Here is a 19,562-nt window from a genome sequence, read left to right on the forward strand (position 1 = left end):
TTAGAAATCAAGGTAATAGAGATAGTCAACTCAAAGGTGATCATGCTGCTACAGAAAGAGGTCACATGTATATGATGGTTAAGATGAGTGATCTATTTGGTTTTGTGAATGACTTAGAAAAGATTTTATATGGGTTAGGATTTAAACTAATATTAAAAAGAAATAATAATGATAGAGCTCTGTTTAGAGTTGATGCTGATCCTGGCCGGGTGGCTAATGATGGTAATATAGAAGATAGAGATATATCATGCTGTATACCTAATATTGATCCTAGTAATGATAAGAATTTTTGTACAGAAAGAATTAAAAAAAGAATAATATTGATTTTAGTTATCATGAAAGAAAGACATTTTATAAGAATGTACCCAATGCCACTAACTTCTTATTTGATTTGGGTATGGAAAGTGGTATGGAAAGACCACAATATATAATAATTGGTTTTGAAAATAATAATGTGAATGAACAAACTCATGATTCAAGTACATTTGATATAATGAACAATATTGAATGTTATTGTAAGATTGGCAGTGAGTTCAATCCTGAGGATAGAATGAATATTAATTATGGTACTAAAAATTACAATGAGGCCTTTAAAGGGATTGATAATTTTAATAAAGATTATAATGGATTACCTCAAAACATTAACAATATCAAAATCATAGAACATTCAAAAGTATTTATAGAATATATGTATTTGATACTAGATATCAAAATGATCATATAGGTCCACAACTAACACAACTTAATTTTAAATTTAGTGCTGCAATTGTAGATGTAATATGTCATGCATTAGTGTTAACTAGAAAGATTATTAGTGTTAATAGTGATGGTAATGAGATGGTTGATATTATATCTTAGCCAATATTCTAGTCAATATCTTAGTCATTATCTTAATCAAACTATTTCTTACTAGTCTTAACAAAACCTTTAGCATAAATAGTATTTAGTTTATTTTTATTTTCTAGAGACAAAGGAGCTTCGCCCTTGGTTACCCAGCCTCTAGCTTCAAGTTTAGTCTTGGGTTTTGGCTTAGTCTCAGACTTAGGTAATGGTTTAGTCTTAGGCTTAACAATAAAGGGATCATACGTTGTAACTTCCATTATTTTTTTATATAAATATGAGTAGCTTTAATAAGTTTAAAACACATTCTTATTTTGTTGGTGGAAGACATTAGAGTGGTACTAATAATATATAATATAAGAGGGGTTATCTCAGCCAAAGGAAATAAGATGTTAAAGGGTAATTGTATTAAGTGTAAAAGGAATAAATCAGTGACTGTCAGTGGTGCAATAATAGAAGCAGAAGGATTGAAAGACTTCTTCGAAAGATTCGGTAGAGCGACAGTTAACTTTGGAAAGAAAGTTGCTAACAACCCAGTAAGGGCTTTAGAGATTGCAAGTAAAATAGGGAGTGCACCTTTAACTAGAAAGATTATAATGGATTACCTCATAATATTAACCATAAATAAATCATAGAACATTCGAAAGTAGTTTTAGAATACATGAATTGGATACTAGATGTCAAAATGATCATTTAGGTCCACAACCAATACAACTTAATTTTAAATTTAGTGCTGCAGTTGCAGATGTTACATGTCATGCATTAGTGTTCACTAGAAAGGTTATTATTGTTAATAGTGATGGTAATGAGATGGTTGATATTATATCTTAGCCAATAATCTAGTCAATATCTTAGTCATTATCTTAATCAAACTATTTCCTAATAGTCTTAACAAAACCTTTAGCATAAATAGTATTTAGATTCTTTTTATTTTCTAGAGACAAAGGAGCTTCGCCCTTGGTTACCCAGCCTCTAGCTTCAAGTTTAGTCTTGGGTTTTGGCTTAGTCTTAGACTTAGGTAATGGTTTAGTCTTAGGCTTAGTCTTAGGCTTAACAATAAAGGGATTATACTTTTTAACTTCCATTGTTTTTTATATATAAATATGAGTAGATTTAATAAGTTTTAAACTAATTCTTATTGTGTTGGTGGTAGGCATTATAGTGGTACTAATAAAAAAAGAGGGCTAATCTCAGCCAAAGGAACTAAGACGTTAAAGGGTAATTGTATTAAGTGTAAAAGGAATAAATCAATGACTCTCAGTGATGCAACAATAGAAGCAGAAGGATTGAAAGATTTCTTCAAAAGAGTTGGTAGAGCAACAGTTAACTTTGGAAAGAAATTGCTAATAACGCAGTAAGGGTTTTAGAGATTGCAATTAAAATAGGGAGTGCACCTGCAACAAGAAAGATCATAATGGATTACCTCATAAAATTAACCATATATAAATCATGGAACATTCAAAAGTAGTTTTAAAATATATGAATTTGATACTAGATATCAAAATGATCATATAGGTCCAAAACCAATACAACTTAATTTTAAATTTAGTGCTGCAGTTGCGGATATTATATGTCATGCATTAGTGTTAACTAGAAAGGTTATTAGTTTTAATTGTGATGGTAATGAGACGGTTGATAATATATCTTAACCAATACTCTAGTCAATATCTTAGTCATTATCGTAATCAAATTATTTCTTACTAGTCTTAACAAAACATTTAGCATAAAACGTATCTAGTTTCTTTTTATTCTCTAGAGAGAAAGGAGCTTCGCCCTTGGTTACCCAGCCTCTAGCTTCAAGTTTAGTCTTGGCTTTGGCTTAGTCTTAGCCTTAGGGAATGGTTTAGTCTCAGGCTTAGTCTTAGGCTTAACAATAAAGGGATTATACTTTTTAACTTCCATTGTTTTTTATATATAAATATGAGTAGATTTAAGAAGTTTTAAACTAATTCTTATTGTGTTGCTGGTAGGCATTATAGTGGTACTAATAAAAAAAGAGGGGTTATTTCAGCCAAAGGAACTAAGACGTTAAAGGGTAATTGTATTAAGTGTAAAAGGAATAAATCAATGACTCTCAGTGATGCAACAATAGAAGCAGAATGATTGAAAGATTTCTTCAAAAGAGTTGGTAGAGCAACAGTTAACTTTGGAAAGAAATTGCTAATAACGCAGTAAGGGTTTTAGAGATTGCAATTAAAATAGGGAGTGCAGCTGCAACAAGAAAGATCATAATGGACTACCTCATAATAATAACCATATATAAATCATGGAACATTCAAAAGTAGTTTTAAAATATATGAATTTGATACTAGATATCAAAATGATCATATAGGTCCAAAACCAATAAAACTTAATTTTAAATTTAGTGCTGCAGTTGCAGATATTATATGTCATGCATTAGTGTTAACTAGAAAGGTTATTAGTTTTAATAGTGATGGTAATGAGACGGTTGACATTATATCTTAACCAATACTCTAGTCAATATCTTAGTCATTATCTTAATCAAATTATTTCTTACTAGTCTTAACAAAACATTTAGCATAAAACGTATCTAGTTTCTTTTTATTCTCTAGAGAGAAAGGAGCTTCGCCCTTGGTTACCCAGCCTCTAGCTTCAAGTTTAGTCTTGGGCTTTGGCTTAGTCTTAGCCTTAGGGAATGGTTTAGTCTCAGGCTTAGTCTTAGGCTTAACAGTAAAGAGATTATACTTTTTAACTTCCATTATTTTTTATATAAATATGAGTAGCTTTAATAAGTTTAAAACTCATTCTCATTGTGTTGGTGGTAGGCATTATGGTGGTACTAATAATAAAAAAGGGGTTATCTCAGCCAAAGGAACTAAGATGTTAAAGGGTAATTGTATTAAATGTAAAAAGAAAAAATCAATGACTCTCAGTGATGCAACAATAGAAGCAGAAAAATTGAAAGATTTCTTCAAAAGAGTTGGTAGAGCAACAGTTAACTTTGGAAAGAAAGTTGTTAATAACCCAGTAAGGGCTTTAGAGATTGCAAGTAAAATAGGGAGTGCACCTGCAACTAGAAAGATTATAATGGATTAACTCAGAATATTAACCATAAATAAATCATAGAACATTCAAAAATAGTTTTAGAATATATGAATTTGATACTAAATATCAAAATGATCATATAGGTCCACAACCAATACAACTTAATTTTAAATTTAGTGCTGCAGTTGCAGATGTTATATGTCATGCATTAGTGTTCACTAGAAAAGTTATTATTGTTAATAGTGATGGTAATGAGATGGTTGATATTATATCTTAGCCAATACTCTAGTCAATATCTTTGTCATTATCTTAATCAAATTATTTCCTACTAGTCTTCACAAAACCTTTAGCATAAATAGTATCTAGTTTCTTTTTATTCTCTAGAGCAAAGGGGCTTCGCCCTTGGTTACCCAACCTCTAGCTTCAAGTTTTGTCTTGGGCTTTGGCTCAGTCTTAGCCTTAGGTAATGGTTTAGTCTTAGGCTTAGTCTTAGGCTTAACAATAAAGGGATTATACTTCTTAACTTCCATTATTTTTTATATATAAATATGAGTAGATTTATTAAGCTTATAACTAATTCTTATTGTGTTGGTGGTAGGCATTATAGTCGTACTAATAATAAAAGAGGGGTTATCTCAGCCAAAGGAACTAAGATGTTAAAGGGTAATTGTATTAAGTGTAAAAGGAATAAATCATTGACTCTCAGTGATGCAACAACAGAAGCAGAAGGATTGAAATATTTCTTCAAAAGATTTGGTGGAGCGACAGTTAACTTTGAAAAGAAAGTTGCTAACAACCCAGTAAGGGCTTTAGAGATTGCAAGTAAAATAGGGGGTGCACCTGCAACTAGAAAGATTATAATGGATTACCTCATAATATTAACCATATATAAATCATAGAACATTTGAAAGTAGTTTTAGAATACATGAATTTGATACTAGATATCAAAATGATCATATAGGTCCACAACCAATACAACTTAATTTTAAATTTAGTGCTGCAGTTGCAGATGTTATATGTCATGCATTAGTGTTCACTAGAAAGGTTATTATTGTTAAAATTGATGGTAATGAGATGATTGATATGATAGGAGATGAATAAATCAATGACTCTCAGTGATGCAACAATAGAAGCAGAAGGATTGAAAGATTTCTTCAAAAGAGTTGGTACAGCAACAGTTAACTTTGGAAAGAAAGTTGCTAATAACCCAGTAAGGTCTTTAGAGATTGCGAGTAATATAGGGAGTGCAGCTGCAACTAGAAACCCTAAAGCAGCTCTAGCGGCCACACCTGATTCAATTAAATTTGCAACTACTGGTGAAGGTATAAGAGTAGTACAGAAAAGTAGAGGGTTATATTTAGGTACAAAAAAGAAATAGTTCAATTATATTAGAGTTTAAATATTAGAGTTTAAATATAAATATGGGTATAACTATAAGTATAACTATGACTGGGACTCTGGCGATATCTACATCTAATGGTAAATATTAAAGTAATATTATTTATACTAAATACACTATTATAGCTAAACACTAATAACTTTAGTTTTAAAAAAGACTCAATTTACTTTTCTTGTTCTTCTTATATTCCTCATATACCTTGACTAATTCATTAGATTTGTCTTTGTCTATTTTATTATCATTCATTGATTTAGTATATAGTTTATTAAACTTATCACTAAACCGTTTACTTAAAGTATACATTTGTGATTACTTTTTAATTTTTTTCTCATTTTAGTATTAATTGTTTTTGATAAGGAACCACAAACAGTTGCTGTAGCAAAAGCTGTTGGTATAGAATAGGGTACTCCGATTCCCGTTAAAGCAACTGATGATGTAGTCAGTTTTTGCTATAGATGATAAGAGTATTTCTGCTATCTCAGCAATGTTAATGTAATTCTTATATCTACTTAACTTCCTATTATAGTTATTAGTTTCAGTTTCATAAAAATTGCTAATATCGTTTATAATGTTCATATTGTTATTAAATTTCTTATTAGATTGAATCTTTTCAATTATCAATCTTTCTTATACAGATGGTAGATCAGGATATAATAATCTCTCACTCGGTGCTGATGGTTGACTAATTTTCGGTAGTAAAATAACTCTCAATATATTTCACTATATCTTCTTGTTTAAAATCATAATGCATCTCTAGTCTTGCTTGTTCTTTGTTGTCTACTAGCATACTTTCTAGTAATATAGCTTTTATATATTTTATATCTTCATCATTAAATTATGGTTTTTTCTTAAAACTCTCCATCTATCAACACATGCATCACCCAATTGAATTTTAGTAATTGACTAATTAAACTTATTGTTATCAAACTCCACTTTTAATTCATTATATTTAGAAATGGTATCAGCGGAAACTTTGTTGCCAAAATGAACAATATTAGTTTCAATTTCAGTCAATTTATTGGCTAATGTGGATAAATTAGATGAGTTAAGAGAAACTAGTTCAACTGTATCACCATCAATCCATACAGCATCCCCATTGGTTGTAGATGATGGCAAACCAATAATGTTTGCTTTTAGTTGGCCGATTGTAACTTCTTAAAATTTACCATTTCTTAGTTCAGTTATGTTTTTACTTAAAATATCTATTTTATTATTAGAAGATAACAGGTTATTGTCACAATAGTCTTTATTAACAACATCTTTTTCAGCTATGGGAGGGTGTACATTTGTAATTTTATTTGTATCTTTCGTGTCAATATTATCATTATCTTCTAGGAAAAAACCATGAGCCTTACTTAGTGTTAAGTTGTTCATTGATGTTGATGTTGATTAATGTTTAGCCTGATTGAATCTATTTCTTGTCATCTTTGTATTTGTTTACAGCAAGAAATAACTACTTTGTAGTTGACCGGAGGTCGATACTTAAGGATTCCAAAACCTTATTATTAAATTCAAAATCAAAATCGGATTTTAATAGTTCCTGTTCATAATATTTACCTTCTATTATCTCTTCATTAATATCTTCTATTTTATATGTTATTGGTTGAATTTTTAGAAATTCATTCACTTTAAACAATTCTCTATTCCAGTTAGAAGATTATCCTTTAGAGAAAAAGTTACGTTTGTCAGCATTCCTGACATAATCACCGACTTTAAGTTTGGGTGCTGCTTTGGTAGAATTAACGTTGTTTTTAACTTTATCAGGATTATTAGAAGCATCGTCGGGTGTCATATTTATAGTAGAGTGAATGTTATTGTTATAGGTTTTTACTGCATCATTTATTATATTTACCCAATTGCCATCACCATTGATGAACATTGGTTCCGTCTCATATTCCGTCTCATATTCTTTAAGTAAAGATTTAAATGTTTTATTGTAAAACTCGCTAACTCTATCTACTCATAACTTTTCTGGTTTTCGGCTTTCAGAGCCGCCCTGTGGATGTTCACCGAATACTATTTACAAGCCATTAGTTATAGATAAACCAGACTTATTCTTCAATGGAACAGCCCATGCATATTCTGTGAATAAATCTAAACTGTTAATATAAACTTATAATTATTTTTGTATTTACTTAGAGATGACTTTCTATCAAATCAGCAGACCATGTTTCATCTTTATATAATGGTATTATTTTTTCTCTTCTAAACTTTGTTAATTGAGGACTGAATACTTCTTCAGCTAGTAGTTGTTGTTTAGTTTTAATTGTGTCTTGTTGTTTTGCCACTATTATTTATTTACCATTTTTTAAAACAAAATTATCTAGTTGTTCTTTATTAATAATATTCATAGATAATAGTTGTTTAGATATATTTTACATTTCATCATATAACCCATCATGACCAGCTTTTGTTTCTAGTATAAGTAATTCTAGTCTTTCTACTAAATTATTTGGGTTAGGCTTGCTATTTAAACGCCCACCAAATACATCATCTTTTACCCCCAGTATCCGTTTTATTGTTCCATATCTACTGCTTTTCTTATCACCTTTTCCTAATTCATATCTAATATCTAATAAAAACCTTTTTATTTTGTTTTCATCTTCTTCGATATCACTATATAACACATTTGATTGAGTAAGAAAGTCAATAAATCCTTCTGAGAATTCATATATATTATCCCTATCTAAAAATGCACCGTGTTCTAGAGTTATATCAACATCATTCATTTTATATCTTCTAGTAGGTAAATCTACGAGATTTAATTTTAATTGAGGATTAGTTTGGCCCCCCATTTCATGAAGAATATTGGCTGTCTTTGTATCAACAGAAACTGGTGCTATATCTTGAGTTTCCTTTATGGTCCATTTTAACGTTTCATTAATCTTGTAAGCGTTTTCACCGATCTGGGAAGCAGCTTCATCAATGGCTTTAGTTTGTTTATCCAACTGTTGATTTGGCCAATCTATTGCTCTTAATGTTTATTCACGCAATGCCAGATTCTGTTCATTGTGGTGATTTAAAAATTTAGTTAGAGGATCAAATAAATCTTCTATTTCACCATAATATTCTTGATGTCCTAATTTATCTTCTAATCTATTTCTTCTGTTTAGTTTTTCTAGTTTATTTAATTCTATAGGTTTATCTAGCTTACTCATTTTCTACTTGTAATGATAAAATTTAAGTTTCATCTACACTTTTCTGTGTGTTATACATTAATGCGTTATAATACACCACATGTTTAGCATTGTTACAATTCTTTATTCTATGTTTAATTATGGCTTTACTTCAATTTTATATCACTTTGAATGTTCTAAAAATCTTTCTTTAGTATGACGAAAGCTAAATCTATTGAGATGTGAACATAACCTACAAGTGTGATGTTTAAATCTGAAGTAAGATATGTGTTTATTTACTTTACACATTCTACATACTAGAAGCTGATTAGGATCATTAAAGTGTCTATGCATATGATCATGTCTCTCTCTATAGGTTATAATCTTATCACATACAAAACATGAGAGTTGTTTACTTTGACACTCATCACAACTCCAACACCAAGCCTTGTCCTTACTCTTATCAAGTTTGGTGCTATACATTTTTATAGTATTGAAAAGGTATATAAACAATTTTATTTCAAATTTTCCCTATAAAAATGGCTCATCTAGATAACACGGGAATCACTGATTCTAGAAGTGAACATCTCCAATTTGGAAGTGAACAAGTTCAATTTGGGGGTGGGCAATCTCAATCTTCAAGTGGGCAATCAAGTTCTTCCGATATGACAATCCAAATGTTGTTAAATAAAACAAAAGAAAAGTAGAAAATAAGCCAGTGGATAAGGAAGAACAAAAGAGGGAAGCAGAAAAAATTATAGAATCAATCAGGAGGTTTAGTCAAATAAATGAAGAGATAAAGAAGTCGTATGATGAATATGCTGCAAAAACAAAACATCGGGAAAAGAATATGCGTGAGTCGTTGCTAAAGGCAGAAGCTAAATACTGTAAAGATGAAGATGGAGAATCATCTAGAGATGGAGAATCGTCTAGAGATGGAGAATCATCTAGAGGTCGAGATAAAATTTCAGATTCAGGTTCAGATTCAGATTCATCTGATGAAGATGTCTATTCTAAGAAGCCTAAAACTAATTCTATTAAGATTAAATGTGAAGAATGTAATGAAGAGAAAACTCTAAACATTTATGGTAGACACATTCAATCACTTAAACATAAAAAGAATGAGTGACTATATAACAGAAAAAAATTATAGAGGATGCTAATGAGAGTGGGAAGAAAATTACAAATAAAGATATCGAACAAAAGTTGGATAAGCAGTATTCACAATTAGAAGGAATAAAGTATTGTGATAGTTGTGGCATGTATCCTGATAACTATACTGCTTATAATAAACATGTGACAACATTAAAACAAAGAAATAACGTGAAACTAATTAATGGAGAAATAATAAAGAATGGAGATAAGTTTGACTGTGTAACATGTAAGACTTCCCTAAGTCAATATAGTGTGGAACAACATTTTAAAACAAAGACACATCTGGATAATGTTGGGGGAATAACTAAAAATCTGCGAAGCAGTTTCACTGATAAAAGAAATAAAGACAGTTCAGGTTATTGTGATATATGTAACAATAGATATGACAATAAAAAGAAACATATTGAATCAGAAACATATTGAAACAACAAAGAAAAAAATTAAAGATAAAAATTTGTTGATGAAAAGTGTAGAGATAAAGTTAATGAGTTAGGACTATATCATAATATGAAGCATAATCAAATAATAGTAACGAGTACTGATTATGAGGATCCTAGATTCTTAGAAGCATTGGAGGAATTGCACAACATACATCCCCATATTAAGTTTAACACCTTTGATGTAGTACGGTAAACAAAACCTACAGATGATAAGTTAGAAAAAAATTAATTCACATTTAGGTTTATGACTAGACAATATAATGGACCTTATGACTTGGATTTTTTGAATGAAGAACTTGAGTCTAGATTGCAGGAACAGGAAATGAATCAATCTGGTTGGAGTATGGAAAGATTTATCAAAGGAACAATGTATATACACAGATTTTAACCAACTGGTTGATGTACTACTCAGTTACCATTCACATCTAGATACATACCTAATATATAGAATACTGATAATAATTGTTTACTAAGGTGTTTAATTGCTTATATACATCCTGCTAAAGATAATTCTAATAAAGTTAGTAGTTATAATAAACCTGAATATTATAATGAGATAAAATTACCAAAGATACCACCTCCCTATGGATATGAAGATTTGCAGAAAATACAAGAGATGAATCAAAATTATCGAGATCAAACAAAGTTTTATTTAATGTGTTTAATCTAAGTAAAAATAAAACTATTAATCCTGTTTTAATCAATCTTAATGATCCTAAAGGATGTAATATATTATATTAGGATAATCATTATCTACTATGTAAAAATGTATCATTTTTAATAAGGCCATCTAAAAATAAATGTTATCCGTGTCTTAAGTGTTGTATGTCATTTAGAACTGAAGATGCATTAAATAAACATTTAAAGATGTGTAATGAGACTGGAAGAAGAACATTCCATAATAATGATTATCTAAAGTTAGATAAGTTCCGTTGTAAGAACAGAGTACCATTTGCTATGTATTATGATTTTAAATGTAAAAAAAAAAGATGGGAAACACCTACCTATTGCTTGTGGGTTATATATAAAAAGTAACTATCCTGATATATAAGAAGACGAGTATGAAAGTTATTGTGGTGAGGGTGTAGTTGATTGGTTTATAAGTAGGATGAGTTATTATAATAAATTATTTAAAGATACATTTAGTATAAATATTCCATTAAAAGAAGATAGTATTACTCCACTTACTAATATGTGTTTTTATTGTAATGAGGAAATGGGTGAAGACCCACGAAGCGGCTTCACCGATATTGTTAGAGATCATGATCACCTAAATGGTAAATTTAGAGGATATGCTCACAATAAGTGTAACCTTCAAGCTAAGAATAATTTTGTACCAAAATATGCATTTAATTCTACTAACTATGATAACCACTTATTTATAACTAAACTGGCAAAAAAGATTAGAATTAAAGTATTAACTAAAACTGATGAGAATTATATATGTATTGACATGGGTCATGCAAAAGCATTAGATATGTTTAGGTTCTTCCATCCACTTAGCTTAGATGCTATAAGTAAAAAATTGAGTGATGAAAAATGTTTAACATTAAACAAACATGGATTAGAAAGACGTAAAGGTATATTCCCTTATGAGTGGTTTGATAGTATGGATAAACTTAATAATACAGAACTACCACCTAAGGAAGCATTCTATTCTAAGTTGAAACAAAAAGGTATTACAGATAGGGAATATAAGCAAGCAATAGATTGTTGGAATAATACTGGATGTGAGAAAAAAAAGGATTATATGATGTTATATCTTAAAACTGATGTATTATTATCGGTAGATGTATTTTGAAAGTTTAGAGGTAATTTTTTAGAATATTATGAAATAGATCCTTGTTATACATATTCCACTCCTGGATTGACATGGTTGTGTGGATTAAAATATAATAACGCTAGACTTAGATATTACAAAGAAAATACAGTTAATATTTATGATACAATGCAACAAGCTATTAGAGGTGGTTTATCTTCAGTATTAAGTAACTGTCATGTAAAATGTAAGAATAAACAAATAGATCCTGAGTATGCTGGGAAAGAGAATTATTTAAAGTATTTAGACTTCAACTCATTGTATGCTTCCGCTATGGTACAAGCTTTACCTACTGGAGAAATCAAAGTAAGTGATCAGCGAAGCGGCTTCGCCGAAGATCCAATATATACTAGATCTAGCTCTAATACTGGATATATCTATACCATTGATATAAAGTATAATGATGGGTTGAAACAGAAAACAAAGAAGTATCCATTCTTTCCTGAAAAGACCAAAGCAAACATTGATCAGTTCACAGATTATCAAAGTGAAAATAAAACGAAAAGTTATAAACCTAATGGGAAGTGGATGATAAAGTTGACAGATAAGGAAGACTATGTAATAGATGGAGAGATGTTAGATTGGTATTTGGATAATGGATTGAAGTTAGATGATATTACAATTAAGCAAAAGTTAGAGTATAGTAAAAGCGAATGGCTAAAGCCTTATATTGAGTTTGATATTCAGAAAAGAAAAGAAACTAAAGCTAATGGAGATAAATATGGTGATGTATTCTTTAAGTTAATGATCAATGCCTTCTATGGAAAAACAATAGATGATGTATATAATAGACAAGATGTAGAGTTATTTAATGATGTAGTTAGATATATTAAATTAGTAAAGAATATTAGTTTTAAATATGCTGTAGAGTTTGATGATGACCTAGTGGCAGTACATAAAACAAGAAGTAATGTTAAGTTAGATAAATTTAATTATATTAGATTTGCTATATTAGAGAAAGCTAAACTAATTATGTATAAAGCTATATATGATTACTTTGAGAAAAAGTTGGATTGTAGTTGTCATTATACAGATACTGATAGTATATTTATAAATATTACTGTTCCTTTAGATAGTGATATAGAAACTGAAATGAATAAGATAAGTGGTATATTACATAATAATGAGTTGGTTAAAATGAAAGATGAGATGCCTAATGACACTATTATAGAAGCTTGCTTCCTTAAAGCTAAAGCATATCGTTACACTACAGTTAAAGGTGAAGAAGAGAAAAAGTTAAAAGGAATAACTAAAGCTACTATTAAAAACAAAATTAATATAGAAGATTATAAAAATGCTATATATGGGGGTGTAAGTAATTATGTAACTAATTATACTATTGATAGTGATAGGCATCATTTAGAAACTCAGGAACAGTATAAGATAAATATAGATCCATTTGATGATAAAAGTATTAGAGATAGTAATGGTAAATTTAGATTCTATGAATGAAATATATATAATTTTTTTTGTTATTATTGTTCTTTAGAGTAAAATAACAAGAAATATTAAATTTTTGAAAAAATTAGTAAAAATAAGCTCAATTTAATAAATGTAAAAAATGGCAAATTTATGCATGGATGGATTTATTTTACATATTATTTTTGTTTTTTAGAGTAAAATAACAAGAAATATTAAGTTAAAGAAAATATTAGTAAAAGTAAGCTTTATTTTATCAATGAAAAAAAATTGCAAATTTAAGCATGGATGGAGTTGGCTCCTTTATACGGAGGCACTCATATACACATTACTGCGACGGGATTTCAAGAATTAAGTAGAAGACACAAGACTTGCGATTTTCGGAGCAGACAGGTCGAAAGACTTCGTAATATTGTAGAACCCAAGTTATGAGTTTCCTCTGAACCCTATAACAGACGTTATAGGGTTCAGAGGAAACTCATAACTTGGGTTCTTCAATATTCTTAAGTCTTTGGACCTCTCTGCCTGGAAAAGTATCCAGTTTTGTGTCTTCAAATTGATTCCTGTGGTCTCGTTGCAAAGACTTCCCAAGCTGCAGTTCCTCTGATCAGATCGTCCCCGACCGAATCCACTTCTGAGCAGACTCAAATGCCTTCTTGAGATCGTCCAGACCATGTCCGAATGTACTGGTCTGCGCTCGACTGATTCTGATCAGAGATGATTTTGGTCTGAGACCTCAACCTGGGTTGAACTCTGGAAAATTTGCCAGGACTTGCTCTTGAACGCTTCTTGTTCGATTATATAACCGCTATATAATCGTACGACTATATATACAAACTCGACGGTGAATATTGAAAAAATTGAACCTGTAAGCATTATGGGATACAATTTTACCTGTCTGTCTATTGGGTTTTTGAAGTACAATTAGTTCTGCATTTTTAAAGAATTTGTAGAGTAGAGACTCACTTAGTAACGCCTGCAAGCGGTCCAAACGTCTCTTCTCTGTGTAATAACGCGTCCTTGGGGACATTAACAATCAGTGTGGGCTCAAAATAAAGCGGACCCAAAGTGTGATCAACCTTTCCTCCCACCCTTAAAGAGCCCCCTCTTGCAATCGCATCCTGTACATGCTTTGAAACCTTCTCAACCGCTCTTTTATTGATCAAGGGTCCGTGGTTGTTCTTATAGTTGATCGGAGGTCCCATCCTGATATTGCGAACTTTTTCTTCCAATTTGGTGCAGAATTCTTCATAAACCTTTTCCTGGACTAGGATCCGGTTAGCACAGATGCAGGTTTGGCCACCATTGCGAAATTTGGAATCGAAGCAGGCCTGAACTGATTTTTCCAGATCGGCTGATTGGAAGACAATGAAGGCAGCATTGCCACCTAGTTCCAGGGATAACTTCTTGATTGTCTGACTACATCTGGCGTACAGCCACTAAAACATAAATGTTGGGTTGTAGATTTTTTGGTCCAGTATTTGGTTAAAGAACAGGTTAAAAATGCAATTAAAGGAAGAACTATACTGTCTGAGCTACATATGTCAAAACTAGACTGTCATAACTAGACTGTCATAACTAGACTGTCATAACTAGACTGTCATAACTAGACTGTCATAACTAGAGTGTCATAACTAGAGTGTCATAACTAGACTGTCATAACTAGACTGTCTGTGATGGTTTCCAAGAAACATCAAGAAACTTAGAAGTTTTCTTTATTAAAGTTTCAAAGAACGAAAGAAGAACTTACCTGACGAACTTTATTGCTGTGTCGATAAGTAATGGCCACAAAACTAAACTCAATTCTAATTTTGTTTTGGCGCTATCATTATCTTATTGACCTATCAATCATATGTCAGAAGCAAATTCTCCTACCAACAGAAACCTGATTTTAACATCCACCGACCTCCAACTAATGAACTCGATTGTACCCAAGCCATATATGATTCTCATGAAATGTTGATGAAAATAGAAAATCACCTCCGGGATTCGGAGTTAAGATCTATTCACATGCCAATCATGTAAAGATTTTTTAGCTAATCTAAACTTTCTTTGTATATTTTCGCATAGATAACCACTATAAATTCAAGCTAATTTTTGTATATTTTCAGTTCAAAATTTAATTTAAAATTCAACTTATTGAATTCTTTGACCCGTGTTATCGACCACGACAATGGTGTCCAGACCAGCTACAGACAGACAAATTTTGGATCTACAGAATGCAGAATCAGCTAATGCGTGGACTATGTCTTTTGTGGCGAAATGTCGCGCAGAGAAGAAAGAGGACAAGGTCAACAACGACAGTACTGTACAGGACCTACAGGTAACCAATCTATTCCTTAGTATGTGCGGGCAAAATGCAATTATTAAACTTAGGAGCCTAATGAGTCCTAGGAATTTGATAGACACTCCGTATAAAGACATCAGATTGGCGATTCAAAACTATATTTCTCCTAAAGAGAGAGTAGTAACGGCAGAAAGGGCTGAATTTCTGTCCGTTATACAAGGTGTAGGGGAGTCAGACCACGACTTCCTAGCACGTCTTAGAGAAAGAGCACGCTATTGTGACTTCGAAAAACTGAAAATAGTGGCCAACCCCGAAGAGGAGTTGGTGAAAATAAAGTTTATCTCAGGTTAGAAGCAGACCCCAACCAAATTCAGGTAAGTACAATAAACATAATAACTTTTGCGAAGAAGAAAATGTTTCTTCGGAGCAAGCATCTCCAGCATCGGAGATGGGAATGTTTTATACTAAAAAACAAATCTTTAGCATGTCTGTGACATGGGAATATATCTCAATAAATAACTGCAAAGTAAAAATGCAGGTAGACACAGGTGCAGATAGCACAGTGATATCATCAAAAATATGGAATGAGCTTGGTAAACCTCTGTTGGATGGTAAGATAAGACATCTTGAAGCTTATGATGGTCATCAATTAACGCTTCTGGGATCACTTACTTGTGACGTTGAGTGGAACGGAAGCAGGCTCACTCAAAAACAACTTGCAGTTGTGCAGTCTGATAAAGAATTTGGACTACTTGGTAATGACCTTCTACCCAAGCACGGCGTGAACAACATCACAGCCGAGCACCTACCTGCTGTGAAGGGTTACAAAGCTCATGTGAATTTGATACCAGGAACACAGCCAATGTTCTGCAAAGCCAGAAAAATACCTCTACCTCTTCAAGACAAGGTCACAGAGAAGCTGGAACAAATGGTCAGACAAGGCATCCTTGAACCGGTACAGCCAGGAGGAGTCACTAGTGCATCTCCAGTGGTGTGGCAGAGAAAGAAGAGTGGAGAACTGAGACTTTGTGTGGACTTAAAAGTGCACATCAATGGCAAGGTCATGGATGAGGACTACCCAATACCGGACATGGAGACGATCTTCCACAACCTACATGGGGCCTCATACTTTGGCAAAATTGACCTCTCAGATGCCTACTATCAAATTGAACTTGACGAAAAAGCTAAAGATATATTCACAATCAACACATCTCAGGGACTGTTCAAGATGTGCCGACTACCTCAGGGATTGAAAAACTCTTCTTCAATCTTCCAGAATTGCATCGAATCAACACTCAAAGGAATTAAAGGTGTTGTGATATTTCAAGACGATGTATTGGTGTATGGAACTACCAAGGAGCAGTTCGACAAGAGAATGCTTGCAGTCAAGAGTCGACTACGTGAGAAAAACTTTACTACTAATGAGAAAAAATCTAACTCAAAACCAGTCGATAGCGTTAGCTTTTTGGGATACTCCAATTCAAAGGAGGGAATAGCACCAGATCCCATACATGTTGAAGAAATAAAAAATGCAAAAGCACCAACTAACAATAAACAACTCGAATCGTTTGTTGGGCTAGCTAATTTTTACGGAAGAATGATTCCTGATTTTGCAACAAAAATGCTACCCTTAAATAACATGAGAAATAGCAATTTCTCATGGGGCAAAATGCAACAAAAGGCTTTTGAAGACATAAAAATTGAATTATGTGCTAACCCACTTGTACAGCCATATAGTTTACAAAAAGAAGCAACAGTTACTACTGACACCTCTGAAAAAGCCATTGGCGGAGTTCTTTTGCAAGAAGGACATCCAGTCATATATGTATCGAGAAAATTGACTCCAGCGGAGCAAAACTACTCGAACATAGAGCGGGAAGCACTGGCAATTGTCTTTGTGGTCACAAGATTGAAGCAATTCCTTCTTGGAAGACGATTTACCCTACAGATTGACCACAAACCACTCAAATATCTCTTTGCACCAGACGAGGAGATCCCGAAGACAGCATCAGCGAGAATCACAAGATGGGCAATAGCTCTAATGGGCTTCGACTATGAGTTGAAGTACACACTAGGGGAGCAGATACCCCATGCAGATGCTTTGAGCAGAATGGATTTTGACGAAGACGAATCCGACAACGATCGAGTGTGCTTCGCAATCAATAACATCTACTTCGCTCACAGTAATTTGGTGACCCAAGCAGAAATCAAAACTGAACTTGGAACAAACAGACTCTTCCAGGACATAATGAAACGAATCAAAAGCGGCAATTAGAAATAATGTTCAGAAGCGGAAAAGGGATTCGAACAACAGAAAGATGCACTTACTATACATAATGGAATCATCTTCAGAGGTGTTGTTCCTTTCATTCCACCCAAACTACGACACTTGGTTTTGGCAAAAGCGCATGAGACACATCCGGAAAGAATGCAACTGAGGCATCAGTCAGAACGATAACATGGTGGCCTGGCATTACCCAAGACGTTCAACACTTTGTTAGTAAATGTAAGAATTGTCAATTGAACAGGCCTAGCCTGGGAAAAACCGTCTTTACGTGGCCAGAAGCCAACGTTTGGGGAACGGCTCCACATGGACTGGGGTTATGTTAAGTACCAAGGCAATATCTTAGTAATTGTTGACGCGGGTTCTGGTTAGATAGAAGCCTTCCCCGCGGGAAATAGAACATCAGAAACAGTTAAAAGATATCTTAGTCAAATCTTTGCAAGATTCGGAATACCAAAAACTTTAGTTTCTGATAATGGTCCTGAAATTGTAAGTGGTGACCTTAAACAGTGGTGTGAATCACTGGGAAATAAGAAAATAGAATCACCCGTCTATCATCCAAGAGCTAATGGTCTAGCTGAAAGAGCAGTTCAGACAGTGAAGCGGGCACTTCAAGCGTGGAGTCCCAACCTTAATGTGTCATTTGGAGCATTCCTGCAAAGGACACTGATGACACATCGCAACACTTCAAAGACGAGGAGCAAAACTCCAGTTGAACTCTTGTTGGGACGCAGAGTGAGACTACCAGCAATAGCAGATTTCGACTTGTGCGAACCCATTCTATTCAAGGCCAACGAAAACACAAAGACAGTTCCTGCTACCTTCATCATCAGGAAGGGCTTGAACAAATCCTTCATACAGCCCGAAAACTCAGCTCGGACTATTCTAGTGAGCGACAACCAACTTGCAAGACTAGATGAGGACAATGTGAAAATTGAATCAGCAGTGGAGGAGACCATATCTCAATCAGAACAACAACTTCAGAGCACAGATGTGAGACCTTCACATCGAGATGAAGCTTCTGCAGCCACATCATCTGCAGAGCACCAACAACCCGAAACCTCAGAGCCTCCACGAACATCAACAAGAAACAGAAAACAACCCGACAGATTTGGAGAACCTATACCCGCAAACTTGCCTAAAAAAGGAGGAAGGATGTGATGGTTTCCAAGAAACATCAAGAAACTTAGAAGTTTTCTTTATTAAAGTTTCAAAGAACGAAAGAAGAACTTACCTGACGAACTTTATTGCTGTGTCGATATGTAATGGCCACAAAACTAAACTCAATTCTAATTTTGTTTTGGCGCTATCATTATCTTATTGACCTATCAATCATATGTCAGAAACAAATTCTCCCACCAACAGAAACCTGATTTTAACATCCACCGACCTCCAACTAATGAACTCGATTGTACCCAAGCCATATATGATTCTCATGAAATGTTGATGAAAATAGAAAATCACCTCCGGGATTCGGAGTTAAGATCTATTCACATGCCAATCATGTAAAATTTTTTTTGCTAATCTAAACTTTCTCTGTATATTTTCGCATAGATAACCACTATAAATACAAGCTAATTTTTGTATATTTTCAGTTCAAAATTTAATTTAAAATTCAACTTATTGAATTCTTTGACCCGTGTTTTCGACCATGACACTGTCATAACTAGGTGTAGCTACATTAAACAGCGGTGTTTAGCGTTTTGTAATTTCTTCATTTCAGATTTTTCCAAAGTAATATTCGTCGTTTTTTTCGGAGCCCTCAGTACATTTTGGTTACTTACATTTATAATAACT

At 32.7% G+C, this 19,562-nt stretch overlaps 2 protein-coding genes across 3 annotated transcripts in view; both read right to left on the bottom strand.

The window, feature by feature from the left end:
* The window catches only part of LOC142357966 (mitochondrial nicotinamide adenine dinucleotide transporter SLC25A51-like), a 129,111-nt gene extending 127,972 nt beyond the window's left edge, over positions 1 to 1,139 (bottom strand). The window contains exon 1 of the mRNA XM_075409478.1: positions 1,127 to 1,139. The gene's annotated coding sequence lies outside the window, so the exon portion shown is untranslated. The remainder of the gene's footprint in view (positions 1 to 1,126) is intronic.
* Positions 1 to 19,562, bottom strand: part of LOC142357795 (glutarate-semialdehyde dehydrogenase-like) — a 35,861-nt gene that overhangs the window by 10,721 nt on the left and 5,578 nt on the right. Inside the window, exon 5 of one of the 2 annotated variants that reach the window (XM_075409344.1) lies at positions 14,161 to 14,633. The exons of the other annotated variant lie outside the window; for it this stretch is intronic. Within the exon in view, the coding sequence (XP_075265459.1) occupies positions 14,161 to 14,633 (473 nt within the window). The remainder of the gene's footprint in view (positions 1 to 14,160; positions 14,634 to 19,562) is intronic. 2 annotated transcript variants of the gene reach the window in all.

The sequence above is a fragment of the Convolutriloba macropyga genome, chromosome 1 (assembly GCF_964194025.1).
Source record: "Convolutriloba macropyga chromosome 1, txConMacr16.3, whole genome shotgun sequence".
Taxonomy (NCBI): domain Eukaryota; kingdom Metazoa; phylum Xenacoelomorpha; order Acoela; family Convolutidae; genus Convolutriloba; species Convolutriloba macropyga.